Source organism: Pygocentrus nattereri, chromosome 8 (assembly GCF_015220715.1).
Source record: "Pygocentrus nattereri isolate fPygNat1 chromosome 8, fPygNat1.pri, whole genome shotgun sequence".
NCBI lineage: Eukaryota > Metazoa > Chordata > Actinopteri > Characiformes > Serrasalmidae > Pygocentrus > Pygocentrus nattereri.
In genome coordinates, this window is record NC_051218.1 from 20442080 (window position 1) to 20456235 (window position 14156).

Here is a 14156-nt window from a genome sequence, read left to right on the forward strand (position 1 = left end):
ATGTTCATAAATTTTGTTTCTTTCCTTTATAAAAAATGATCAAGCATTTACAAGCTAGGATTCTGCATAAAAGCTCCATAATAACCCATTCATGTTGAACTCACTTGAGAGTGCTCTCTAGGGTTTGACAAAGCCAAAAGACATTGATACTCAGTGACAATTATCCTCACAACATATTCTCTAGTGTAACCACATTCAGCTCAGGTACTCCGGTATGGTACAGTTCACTAGGCAGTGGAAATAACTACAAAAAGCGTCATCACGGATTTATAACTGCACTATACTGCACCGCACTGTGCAGTGGAAAAGGGCAGATATAGGTCACCTACAGCAGAAAACAGAAAGATTGGATCTGATCGTAATGATATTTAACAATAAGACTTGTAATGTGATGGTAGCCTGAGAGCCAGTGTACACACCCACTGAGCAGAGTCATCTTCCTCAGTGTCAGTCAGGTTGGAGAGGCTGTTAGCTCCACTCCAGTCCTCCAGACCCTCACAGATATCAACAGAGTGTGGAGCACCTGGCCAGCCTGCAAACACACAAATACACTAACATTTCACAGTATTTACAGCTACCATCTAATACCAAGATGCAGTACATACAAGTGCTGTTAAGTCGATTTCAACTCTTGATGATATATGGATAGTATTTCTCCATAATATCTTGTCTTTGTTTGGGTCTTCAGGCTTCTGAATGGCTGGTTCAAGATTCCTCTGATTGTACCCATCCATCATGTTATGGTCAGCTCTTCATCCTCATTTACCTTCAACTCTCCCATAATGATCTTTTTCAGTGAACTGGTTCTTCTGAGAATATGAGCCAAATAAGTTTCAGTTTGTTTATCTGGGCTTCAAGTAAGACAGGCATGTCAAACTGGGGACCTTTCGGGCCAAAGTGCTGCAGATTAGTGTTTACCCTAATTTAACACTCCGAATTCAGTTCATGTAGGCCTTGCTAATTAGCTGATGAGCTGAATCAAGGGTGTTTAATGAGGTAGTGTATGAAAGTTTGCAGTGTTCCAGTGCACCACAAGGACTGGAGAGTGACAAATGCTGCCATTTTAAAGATCCACCATTTCCATTTCATCTTTTTCATCAGTGGTAAATTTGGCAGTTTTCCAGTTGTCCTAACCTTAGTTTTTCATTATATCTTATGCATAGAGGTTGAGGAAGTACAGTGATAATTTAAAAAAAAAAACACTTCTGAGCTGAGCGCAGATAGTTGGATTGAACACTACATGAAGCTTGTGGAGGGTGGGAGGAAGCTCACGATCTCATAGCAAGAGCACATATTGCACAGGTTGTTTATGTGTGTATGTATGGTTTAAATATGCACATAACCCTTTGTACGTATATGTGCGGTACCCACTGCGCCTGTTGCGCTGGTGCTGTGGAGAGTGGCTGGCTGGATCTGGACTGCTGCGGCCTGACTCTGTCTCCTCCGAGCTGACTGACGCTCTCTGCTGTTTGCTGAGATAGAGGAGGAATATAGTAAATTTTAGCACTGCTCAAGTTGGATTAGTTTTAACAGAGGAGGTTGTGTAATGTCATTTGTCAAGCATTTGACTGGCCAATTCATACCAGATAACGTATCTGTAATTTCACTCAATAAGAGCAGATAACTCAGTTTAAAATGCAATAATTTCACATGTTGTAGTTTCACAGCTTTTGACAAAAAGGGCTGCTGTCAGTGAATGTCAGTCAATCTCTGACTATCACTATTATTACACAATTACTCGGTTGCAATTATTAGCACCCATCTCAATTCTCTATGAAATTAAAATCATATGTTTACACTCCAACAAACAGAATGTGATTTGGCTGCATTATTATCCATTTGAGTTGAGGTAAATACACTACATGACCAAAAGTATGTGGACACTCCTCCAAACATTGACAGTAGAATGGGTCACACTGAAGAGCTCAGTGACTTTAAATGCAGCGTGTTATGGGATGCCACCTTTGCCACAAGACAGTAAATTTTTTGCCCTGCTAGATCTGCCAGTGCTATTTTTTTAAATGGAATATCTAGGAGCAAAACCACAAAGAGGTATGTCATGCAAACTCACAGAAAGGGGATGAAGAGTACTGAAGTGTGTAGCGCACAAAATTCACCTAACCTCCCTTGAATTACTCACAACAGAGTTCCAAACAGCCTCTGAAAATGCAATCACCACAAGAACTCCACATTAATGCCCATGGTTTTGGAATGGGATGTCCCATACAGGTGTGATGGTCAGGTGTCCAAATACTTTTAGCTGCTTTTTTTTATTGGCAAGAAGCCACTTAACCAATTAACCAAATAAGACAATTAAGTTGCTAAATGTAATTATTTAAATAGCAATTAATTATCAGTAAAATGTCATTGGATTTTGACAGTCCAAACATTCAGTGAATTACAGAATGTAGAATTGTGAGTCTTGTAAAATCTATGGGTATTGCAGATTCATACTACATTAAAATCAGTTCTCACTTAAATGACAGTGCCTCCACAGGTAAAACTAATCCAGCTTATATAGGTTTGTCAATAAATGCTCTCTCTCTCTCACACACACACAAACACTTTTCTGTGAAACACACAAGCCAAACTGGCCATCAGCCCAGCATAAATCAAATCAAAAGCTGGCAGATGTTTGCAGATGCAAGTCTGCTTTCAAGTCTAAGGGGAAACTGACTGTCTGTTATTAGTGCAGAGCCACATGCTGAGAAGTAAATGGAATAAAAGTAACATTTGTCAAGATCTTATTCACTAAGCTTGGCTGTTTAGCACCCATCCATGTGATTATAGCATTTCTGCACAAACAGAAATACATGTATTGGCTTTGATCTACGAAAAGCCCGTCTTAAATAGACGCCTTAACCAAACAATTCTAATGTGACTAACAATGAATGAAAGCTAATGTTGACATGAGATTAAACTGGCAGCTTTCACTGGTAGCCACATTAAAAGCATGGTTTCAGCAGCCAAAAACATCAAGTCAACCAAACACTCTTTATCACCTTCCTTTGCATTTCATGCAGAACTGATGCAGAGATGGGGCAGTGAAGTGCGACCCTGAATCATGAGTGAGTGCATATCAGAGATTGGACGGTAAGCTATGGTATGGAAGGGGCTGGAATGGCAGCCAGTGAATGACCACAGCAGCCATGGTGTAACGGAGCGGAATTAAAAGTGGCCCTCTCCCCCCGCCCGCTTTACCACGGAGCGTCACTGGCGCTGAGAGGGGCGAGTGAGGTGTGGGCTTCGGGCACGCAGACACACACACGCACCCGCCGATAGGGACACAAGGTCCAGGCGTGGCAGACAACCCTTAAGAACGCCGCGGGAAGGCCTGCAGGAGGACAGGCAACCACACACAGCGGCTTCATCCTCCCATCCATTATCCACATCATCATAATCACCATCATCATCACACACTCACCTTAACCCTGCAAGATTTAAAACTTACACCACTCATCAAAAGTCTGGAATCAGTGGTTACTGATTCAAACCAATTAAAAACGGACAGAGTTAGGACAGTGAGAAATGTTAATATGTTGAAAATGGTACAAAAAGCAATATTTTATGTTGAACCTTATGAACACATTTTTTTTGTAAAATACGCTGGGACAGGAGCATGTTTACCAGTGTGTTACATCACCTTTCTTTTTAACAACACTGGGGACTGAAGACTTGATACTGAAAGTGTAATTTTTTGCCATTCTTCTGCTGCATAAGTCTTCAGCTGTGCAACCACATAGGGCATTTGTTGTCATACTGTCTATTAAGACACATCTTTTCAAAGGGAGACAGTTCTGGACAGCAGGAAGGCCAGTCTATCACCTCCACTCTCTGATTATGCAGCCATGCTGTTGTAACATGTGCAGAATGTGGCTTGGTGTCTTATGTTAAATAAGGGTGTCTCTGAAAAAGACAGTGTCTAGAAGGCAGTATCTATTGCTCCAAAACATCCAACATGTTCAGCATTAAAGGTGCCTTCTCAGATGTGTAGATTACCCATTAATACTCCCCTCCATATCATTACAGACACTGGCTTTTGAACTTTACGCTGGTAACAATCTGCATAGACCTTATCTTCTTCAACCAGGAGAACACAATGTTACCCACTGTTATTTCCATAAATAGTCTAAAAGGTATATTTCCACTGTACATCAGTCCATTTCAGATGACCTTGAATTTTTGCTGGTGCATTTTTGCTAAGGGGTGAACCTCAACCATCTTTGTTCATAAATGGCTAGGTCTTTCCTGGATGCTGCTTTTACATTTAAGCATAATTGTTGTGCTAGGCACCCAACCCATCGACTGTCAACAGCCACGAGAGGTGGTGGGAAGGCAGTACTCAATGCCTGTGCCAACAAGGAGCACAAGAGACAACAAGAGGAGTATGACAGCCGCAAGAGCTGGAGGGAGAATAACAACAGTCCCAAGAGGCAATGTCATAACGACGTCTGAGAACCCCTGCACCAACAAAGGCCATGAGAGATGCTAGGAGGCTGATGACAGCTGCAAGAGGTGTGAGGCTTGTACTTGAGCTCCACCTCCTGAGCCCCACCTCCTGTTCCACAGTCAGGCCACCAAACTATGCCTGACGTTTGAACTTAGTGGCAGAGCTAATGAAGCAAGGATGGTAACAGGGAGGTGCTTTAAAGTGAGAAGAGAGGGAAGAGAGGGGAGAGAAAGCAAGTTTCATTTCATGTTCTGTGTGTGAAATAAAAAGTGAAATGACTCCTGCCAACATCATGCCCGCCTTCAGGAGTAGAACACAGAGTGCTACAACTGCATCATCTGTTTAAAATGTTTCACAGCATTCTCAACTTTTTTGGAATGTGTTACAGGCATCCATTTCTGAATGAGCGTACATTTACAAAAATAATGAAGTTCATAATGTAAAACATCAAATATCTTGTCTTTGGACTGTTTTTCTTCAAATACAGGTGAAAGTAGATTTATAAATCACTGCTTACTGTTTTCAGTTGCATGTTATCTACTCTGCCAACTTTTTTGAAATTGGGTCTCTATAAAAATTATTTGTATGTTTGTATGTGATGCTAGTAACTTCAAAGGTCACAAATATGTTGCCGGAAGCTAAAGACTGTAGATTCTTCCACAATAAGTGAGAGAAGAAATAAAAAGTACAAAATTATAATGGCATTAAGAATTAAGTTATAATAAAATTAACATTCATAATGCCTTGAAGCTGAAAAGTAGTCATTAAATCTCAAGGCAATATAACTAGACAAGAAATAAATACGGTAAATTATTTATCATTTGATTTCATCTTGCTCATGCCTGAGAACTTAATATATTGAATAAGACATCTAAAACTTATTGGTATGAAGTTAAGTCATAATTCAATCTACACTGTATAGTGATTCCAAACTTTTGAGCAGTTGTGTGCACAGACGCATTGCTCCAATTCTACACGTAAAGTACATGGTTGAAGCAGTAGGAGGTCTAAGAGCGGGGAAGGGAGGTATTAGGTAGGAAAGATCAGAAGCTAAAGAAGCAAAGGAGTGGGAGAACAGATAGACTGCTGCTAAGCGCGCCGAGTGTCAGTTCTTACTGTATAAAAGGCATCAACACACAAAAACATTTACCTCTCAGAGAGGGGTGGAGACAGCTGCATCTGCTCAGCCAGCGGGCTCAAGTGACACAATTCCTCTGAACCAAACACAGAGCAAAGGAAAGGAAAGAAGTTGAATAAGCAGGACAAATGAGCAGTTAAAGAGCATGAAGTCTCTTTAGGGGCCTGGCCTGAAATTATGTCACTGCTACTGATCCAAATTTAAAGGAAGTAAATATTCAGACAACCACTAATATCAACCAGTATAATTTAATATGGTCAAAAATTAAACAGACTCCTCCAGTTTTAGTTATACAGTGCTTTACTTCTCCGACTGCAACAACCATATGAGAATCAGCCACTGCGAGTTTGATCACCAGCAGTGCTAGCTAATCGCCAGCAGTGCTAGCTAATGTGCGCTAGCATTAACTGAATAGCAGTCAGCATTCTCCCCCAAGCATCATGATGTTTCAGCAGCTATTTGAAAAGCTGCAGTGTCTTCACGCGACTCAGAGGAAGTGTGTGCTAAATTTCACTCTCAACTTTTTTTAATAAAAAAAAATTAAAAAGTGCTCTTTTAACTGATAAACTGCTAAAATAATGTAATTATGTCAGCACTAGAGGAAGGGCTTTTGGTGAATTCTGTTAAATTTTTCCTATTTGTTTTATAATTTCTCAAATTTTCTTTACATAAAGGTGCAATAATGGTGAATTGCGGGTGACCGCCACCTTAGAAGTCAATGTAAAGAGCGAAAGAAAGTGGTACCTTAATGTCGGGCCCTAATCTCAAATCTATCCAACAGTATAAAAGAGACCTTTGAGTATTTTCTGCTGGTTGGTAAGGATTTTTCTCATCTCGTTCAGCCAGGCTAGCTTCACCTCCACTGTTGGTGCCTTAGAATCAGAGAAAAGAGAGAAGTATAACCATGTGAGAGCGAAATAGCTGAGCCCACACAAACGCTTGGCCTAAACCCACGAGGATGAGCTCACCTGCACCACGTACACCTCCTCTCTGCCACTGTACCAAATCTCAAACTTCTTCACATCTCCTTTTACATTCTCTGTGATGCCCACCGCACTCATCTGGAAGAAGCAGCAAACCCACTCACAGCAAGTACTTACTGGCTTACAAAATGCATGACCACTTATTGATATTTTCGTGGTACAATACACACAAATACGTGCTCAGGAAATTATGCTATATGTCAAGTCTAGTATTTTTTGTAGGTTCGTGTCTCTGCACTAAAAGGTGCATGAATGTTTTTAATATTGAACTAATTTAACCCCTTAAAATCCCAGGCTTATTACATACTAAGACTTATTCAGTAACTACAGGGACTTCAATACAAATTGACCGAGCTACTCTTAGGTTGTTCTTAGGTACACTGCCTGTTTAAGGTCCTGCCTCAGAATCTCAATGGGGTTCAAGTCATTACTTTGACCAGACCACTCAGAGGTGGACTTACTCTTGTGTTTTGGTTTGTTGTTTCTGCATAACCCAACTGCGCTTGAGTTTCAGATCACGAAATGATGACCAGACATTGTACTGCAGGAATTCATAGTTATGTTAAATATAACAAGTTACCCAGGCCCTGAAGGACCAAAGCACCCCACACCATCACACTACCACCACCATATTTTCTTGTGGTATGATGTTCTTATTGTAGAATGATGTGTGAGCTTCACACGAGGTGTAACAGGACCCCTGTCTTCCAAAGAAGTTCCACTTTTGACTCATCAGTCCACAGAACAAGTCTTGGGGGTGATTGTGTTTTTTGCAAATGTGAGGCGAGCCTTTATGGTTAGTAATAGTTTTCACCTAGCAACTCTCCCTTGGATACCATGATGATAATTTAATAATGTATTTTGTGTTTTATTCAGATTGTCTTTGTCTTATATTAAATTTTGTTTGATGATCTGAAACATAAATATGCCAAAACGAAGAAATCAGAAGGCAGTGAACACTGTAGTTCTGCTGAATTTCTGTGTAGTCTTACACATCTTGCAATTGACAACAGAATTGGTTTAATCTCTTTAAACAGATGAAGTATTTAGACTACTGAAATACATTTGGCCTTGCAGAAAAAACTGAAGCCTTCCTTCTGCATGACTACTACATCTTCCCCTTCTGTATTTCATTACTGAAATCAGTGAAGGAAATTAGCACATGCTAGTGGATGTATTACACAGTGGATATATCAGCCTAACAGCATGAGGTGGTCTACCTTTAGACAGTGTTTGAAGCTGTAGGAGGGGGTTTTGTCAGCGTTCTCGCCGTGCTCCTCCCTACGCTTACAAAACAGCAGTGCTCGCTCATGCAGGAAAAGGTGCCTCTGCATGGGCTTAAAGCGCGTCAGATCCTTCATCCGCGTAGGACCCTTTTTATGACCAATCCACACACTGAAGGAGCCCTGCATCAGGACCCGGCCCAAATCAGTCAGATCACCCTAACACACGAACAGCAGAGTGATGAAACATACCTGACATCACACTGTAGGTCAGTCCTGCATCAGCCCCTGATTCAACCAGGATTTCTAAATAAGCAGAACAGCTTAAAACTAAAGTGTTTACTGGCAAATAGGACCATTCCTGATCTCTCCTTATATTGGAAAAGTAAAGCTGAGAAATAATGTTTGAAATTATATATATATATATATATATATATATATATATATATATATATATATATATATATATATATATATGCACCCAGATCTTAACCACCTATTCCTTAACAGTGCAAAAATCTAACACCAACCTGTTATTTGTTTAATTTCCAGTCACAACAGTCTGTAAGTACAAGCTATTCAGAAAACAGTAGGAAATATATATTTAACAGAACAACACACAACAACCTACAACACAGTATAACATCAAATTTATTTAAAAATATAAAAAGTATTTCATTTGTCCAATCTTTACCGTACTGCCACTTTAACTTCTCCATCCTTTTAATCCTAAAACCACTGAGTTACAGCTGCGTCCTCCCAACAAAAGCTGTTCCTAAAGGGAATCATTGACATTATGTTCCCCTTCAAAGAGACACTAACATTCACACAAGCAACTACCCAAACACACCTTAGTTGTGGCTAAATGGCTTAAGGAGATCTAAGACTAGATATAAGATAATCCACTTGCAAAAGAAATGGTAATGATAAGGTCTCCTAACAACCACGCAACGTCACCAAATAGATAAAGAGTGGCTACATTTTATCTTTGAGAGAGAGGAGAAAATCAAGCTCCACTCTTGCTTCAGATCTGAAAAACGTTCAAAAAAAAGTTTTTGTCCATCCTTCCACTGTGAGAAGACAACGCAGCTCTCAAGAAGCCATTACTGAGAAAAGGAAATACACTAAAAGGGAGAAAATTTGCAGTAGAAAAGTGAAACAGCACATCTGAAATGTGAAGTAAGGTTTTATGAATTGATAAGTCTAAATTTGTCATTGAGATTTTTAGATTGTGAAAAGCACAAAATGCAACTGACTGAACTGAACTGAAAATGCGACTTCTAACACTGAACTCTGGAGGTGTGAAAAAATATCCCTGCAGATTTCTTTAAAAAAGTGAAAGCTGCAATAAAGACAAGGGGTGGACATTCAATATGCTTTATGAGTTTATGAGGTTGAGGTTTTGTGTAATTATCAGTTGAATATGTTTTCTGTTTTTATGTCAGATACTGACATACCAAGAAATTACTAATTTGGACTTAATGACTGATTAGACTGGAAATTAAAAGGTTACTTTTGCACAGTATTGTTCATTAAATTAATAAGATCTCTGTAACATCATATATTACACTCAGATATCCGATTTACCTGGACACATCTGAAATGTGAAACACTATACAACACAAAATGCTAGTAGGGCCACAGTGTTCACCTCATATCCTGTGATTGCAATCTGGTGCATGGAGTCATTAACAGATTTGAGCAAGTCTAGCATAGCAGCTAGTGCCCCCTGCAGTTCAGAAACCCTCTCACAACCTGAGCTGTACTTCAGTAACTCCTGTGCACACACAGACATACAGATGCTTAGAAACAAAGGAAGAGGATCTTGCATTTAAAAACAAATCACTGTATCCAATACAGACACAAAATTGATGTATAACCATATATAGTCAACACATTTTGTACAGTATTAAACAGTTACTGAAGTAGCAAATTTTTTGTATTTTGTAAATAGTCTTCACAATGTAGTTATATATCCAGCATGACATGCTGAGGATCAATGCTGTAATGTGACTGACAGATCAACAGATGTGTATGCCTGAAAAGTCAACTGTCCCAAACTACACTGAACAGCTGAATAGGTAAATAGGCTTGTATTAGTATGTACTGTAACTGTGTGGACACATTATTATATTTGTTCTGACCTTCAGTAAGAGCTGGTACTTGGTAAGGCGCTGGACTGGCTTCAACAGGTATGAATCTAGAGCCAATTTGTGTTCCAGTTTCTTTTGGCACTCCTAAAAAACAGTCAAATGGAGAATCATACAGTCACACAGTAGATACTGAATATGGCAGTAAGCCAAACAATATTAATCCCTGCACACTTTACAGGCTGTAGATTTTATAGTGTTTTTAATACCTGGAAAAAGGCACAGTCAGAAAACTGTCTCCATAAGGACTCTGATCGTGGCTTATTCTGGCAGTAACATTCATACACTTTGAAGTTTTCTTTCTGAAAAACAAATGTAGAGTATTCTCACACAGCATACCTCATATCAACATTTGTTTTGATAGTTTTTAAAATTTGATTATGGTTTGGTTTGAATAGGTTTAAAAACAAATCAATGAAAAAATAATAATTTCAGGCTTAAATACTATCTTGAAATTATTGTAAAACAATGTTTCTGGCAGTGCATTCATAACAATGTCATGTAATAGCTTTATGTGAGACTTATGAGGTATTTTATTCACCTCTGTGAACAATTCTGACTTAGGATGATTTTCTATGAATGAAGCATCTGACATCAAACAGCTCTTAATGATTGTTTATAGCTGAACAGTTATATTATAAACATAGAAATTTGGACCAACAGAAATGGTGTGATATCTCTTAAATTGAATGTTTTCAGAGGATTATGTTATGATCTATTTAAATCCAGTGCATTAACAGAAGTAGTATTAAAATAAATGTATACTTTCTACTGGGAGGTGGCTGTCCCGAACTTCAACTTGTTAAAATTATGCTTACTCTTTTTCCATTGTTGTTTTTGTAAAGATATTTTTGGCTTATTTTAAAGTAGATAGAAATTTTTCATGAGTTTAATTCAAATGATAAATTTTTTTTTAAAAAGCTGTCCCACACGTTCATGTCACTACTGAAACAGGACTTTCAGTAAATAGGCGGAGCTTTTTTAGTCACACCCCTGCATTTCACAGCATCCCTGTCCTTCATGACCACACAGTGAGCAGTTATATACCACTGTTTTGAAATAAATTAATCCAAAAATCTAAAAATCAGTGTCTAAATTAAGAACTGTCACTACCAAAACACATTTTCTGCATTAAAGTAGTTCCTTTGTGTTTTTCAAGAAAAAATATAATTTATAATTTTTTACTTTTTAACTAGAATTTTTGGCTAGCATTTTTTAGTTATGCTGGAATTATCCACATAAATCTAATGTAGGGAAAGGATACTATATGCTATATGTGTGGTTATGTGTTGTTACATGATACACGCTATTCCTCACCCGCTCTAGAAAACATGCTCCCACAGCCTCAGGCAGCTCCAGACAGCTCTCCAGGTCCTTCAGGAAGAGCCTAGGAATCAGAGGTCATTAGTCAGATACTGCAGCACATCACTTTGGATCCTTACTATTCAGTCAAACTAAAGCCCCCTGACTACCCGAACCACACGGAGAATGACTGACACCCAACGAGAGGTCACACAGATACTCCCTGAAAGCTCCCCCAGCTGCTGCTCTTCCCTCCAGCTGTGTTCTCATTGGCTTAATCCAATCCTTATTTGACCAACAGCCATTTAGCGGTAATTAAGACGCTTTAATTGGCAGAACAGCTTCACGCAGGCATCCAATTTGGCAATCTGGCCCAGCAGGGCTGGAGACCCAGCGGGCGGAACTGGTTTTCAAAGGCACTAACAAACGGAGCTGCACAAACCGGATAAGTTGCATTTGAAAGTGGGAAAAAAAAATGTAAAAATTGTTCCCACAGAGCTGTGTGAAGGTGTGTGAGGAAAACGTGCTGCTCTAAGCCACTGAGCTACTGGGTGTGTGTGGATGGCTTTTTTCAGCAGGTTGTTTTATCTCACAGGAAACAGGAATCACTTATCACTCTTCTGCTGTATTAGTTTGCATGGTGCTATTCCTCTCAGCAGTAGGATAATGAAGTTCTGAAGAACGTGTGTGCATGTGCGTGAGTGTGTGTGCGTGTGTGTTCGTGGCCTTGCCTGCTGTGAAAATTGTAGATATCAGGCATGTTTCCAAACAGAATATCTCTCTTGTTGCGTAGACTGGTGGGCAGGAGAGCAGAGAGCGAGGGGTTGTCCATCTCAGCCCTGTAGCCCTGCAGGAGTTCAACACCAGCAACACACATCAGCAACCTACTGTATCTCTATTTACACATTGAGGTGGGCAGAGAAAACTAAAAGTAAAAATGTTATTAACTCATTAAAGTAAAAGTACACTAGGGAAAGAAGCAACATAAGCAGAAAAAAACAAAAGAAGAAGAAAAACTCAAAACTCAAAGCTACACTGTGTACTACGTAATGAATGGATATCCAGTTAACCGCGAGGAAGGAAAAACACAAAAAACACAAAAGAAAAAAGTCAGTTAAAGTACACTTCTAGGTGGTAGCTAGAAGACGAAGCTAGATTTAGTAGCACAAAAATTTAGCTGTAAGCAAAGGAATATATTTGAAAACATGCATGATTATTCAAAAGAAGTTCAGGAATTGTTTTTTTGTTTTGGATGAGTAATGGAGCCCACCTATTCAGATACAAGCTAAACTACAGCTAACTGGTACACCGTTGGATGCTGATAAGGACCGGCATGAGGTCTCTTCTCCTCAGTGGACGATGTGCCAACATGTTAATATGTCAGAGAAACTTTTTTCCACTTGTTTCTGAACCTGACTAACAATGGCTAGATACCCTCGTTTGCAATAAAGCCACACTACATCTGTCTTCTCAATTGCATCAATAACAACACGTTCTTGACAACATGTTCACATTAAAGCTAAACATAAAAGTGGTATTTCATTGAATTCCTAGCCTGGATATTTTCTCCATCGTCCTGTGCCGAAACAGAAGGAGTAAGAAATTATTTTAGTATTCAAATACTGGCACCTCAAACAGTTAACTGAGTGCACGTGCATTGTCCTATTGTAACATATGTAACACCTTCCCCAAGCAGATGAATCCAATGTTTGTGAGCATGTAGAAAAAGTGTTCAATGATATAATTGGTCAATTATTGTCTATTGTCATCATATCTTCATCAGTATAATGTTGATTTTGCAATTTGAGACCTTAACAGCTGGAAACCGGTGCTTTTCTCTAAGCCTCTGTGTGTGAGGTTATTATGTAAAGATTATTAAAGATTATTATGTAATCTCTCACTTTGACAGAGGACCTATGAGATGGTTCTAACTTCACATTACTTCCTCCTGATTAATCAGAATATTTATGGAAGTTCCTTTATTGTATCTTGTCATAAAATCTCATTAGCTATGTCATTCTCTCATCCGGGGTTGAACAGAGGAGGATGGGTTCCTCCTTTAAGCCTGGGTTCCTCTCGAGTTTTCATCCTCTTACTCCTAGGAAATTTTTCCTTTCCACTGTCGCCGCTGCCTTGTTCATGTTCATGTAAAAGACACTCTATAAATAAATGTTGTTGTTGTTGTTGTATGATGTGATCTGAATGCCTCTTTTAATCTATTACTTCAGACTTTACAGGGTGACTTTCTCCTGACTCAGTAAGGCTGCTTCTTTTCATTTTAACAAAAAAATCTTATATTACAAATACACCATTATGGCACTTGCTCTCCGATGCTAATATTCAATATTTTCCATGCTCATATCTGCTGATGCTGATACGTAAATATATAAAAACTGTGCACACTATATTATTTATGTCAGAATACTACACTCAACTCCAGATTTTCTCCTAAAACAATACTAAGAAAAGCACAAATACATACACTCTTACTTTAGTGATGTAAGTGAATGTAACCGGATGTAAATGTAACTCAATTATTCACTACCCACCTCTATATTTACATGACTGTTTTTCATTAAAATCAAATTCAGCAGAACTCCAGATTATTTATCTCCAATGCTCTTACCAGCAGCACAGCCAGAAGCTCTTCTACATATATTCTCTCTGTTTCGATCAGCTCCTTCATCACATGCCTAGAGAAAAGTACACACCAGCATCATGACGCAAAGAAATGAATAGATATTTATTCTGTCTGCATCCATACCATTCATTATGACACAAAGTGGGAATCTCAAAGACAGTATGTCTGGGTGATATAACAGTATAAATCATAAATATGAGCAAAGAACTGAATAACCACGCTGCAATACAGCTCTTGCATTTTCCACCAAAAAATGTTCTGTCATTGAT

The 14156-nt window shown here is 38.9% G+C and overlaps 1 protein-coding gene across 12 annotated transcripts in view; it reads right to left on the reverse strand.

Moving 5' to 3' along the window:
• mcf2a (MCF.2 cell line derived transforming sequence a) overlaps window positions 1-14156 on the reverse strand; it is a 46945-nt gene that overhangs the window by 4737 nt on the left and 28052 nt on the right. For 7 of the 12 annotated variants that reach the window (XR_005130580.1, XM_017707120.2, XM_017707119.2 and 4 more), the window contains 12 exons: window positions 13873-13939; window positions 11978-12093; window positions 11262-11331; window positions 10154-10246; window positions 9939-10031; window positions 9446-9571; window positions 7792-8013; window positions 6557-6649; window positions 6382-6460; window positions 5601-5664; window positions 1372-1472; window positions 420-532 (listed from right to left, as the gene is read on the reverse strand). Coding sequence is in view for 6 of the 12 variants with exons in the window: in XM_017707120.2 (XP_017562609.1) it covers window positions 420-532; window positions 1372-1472; window positions 5601-5664; window positions 6382-6460; window positions 6557-6649; window positions 7792-8013; window positions 9446-9571; window positions 9939-10031; window positions 10154-10246; window positions 11262-11331; window positions 11978-12093; window positions 13873-13939 (1237 nt within the window). In the remaining 6 variants the exon portion in view is untranslated. Of the gene's footprint in view, window positions 1-419; window positions 533-1371; window positions 1473-3201; window positions 3335-5600; window positions 5665-6381; window positions 6461-6556; window positions 6650-7791; window positions 8014-9445; window positions 9572-9938; window positions 10032-10153; window positions 10247-11261; window positions 11332-11977; window positions 12094-13872; window positions 13940-14156 lie in introns of those variants that run through there. The other 5 variants (XR_001858261.2, XR_001858260.2, XR_005130583.1 and 2 more) reach the window with 3 other exon arrangements.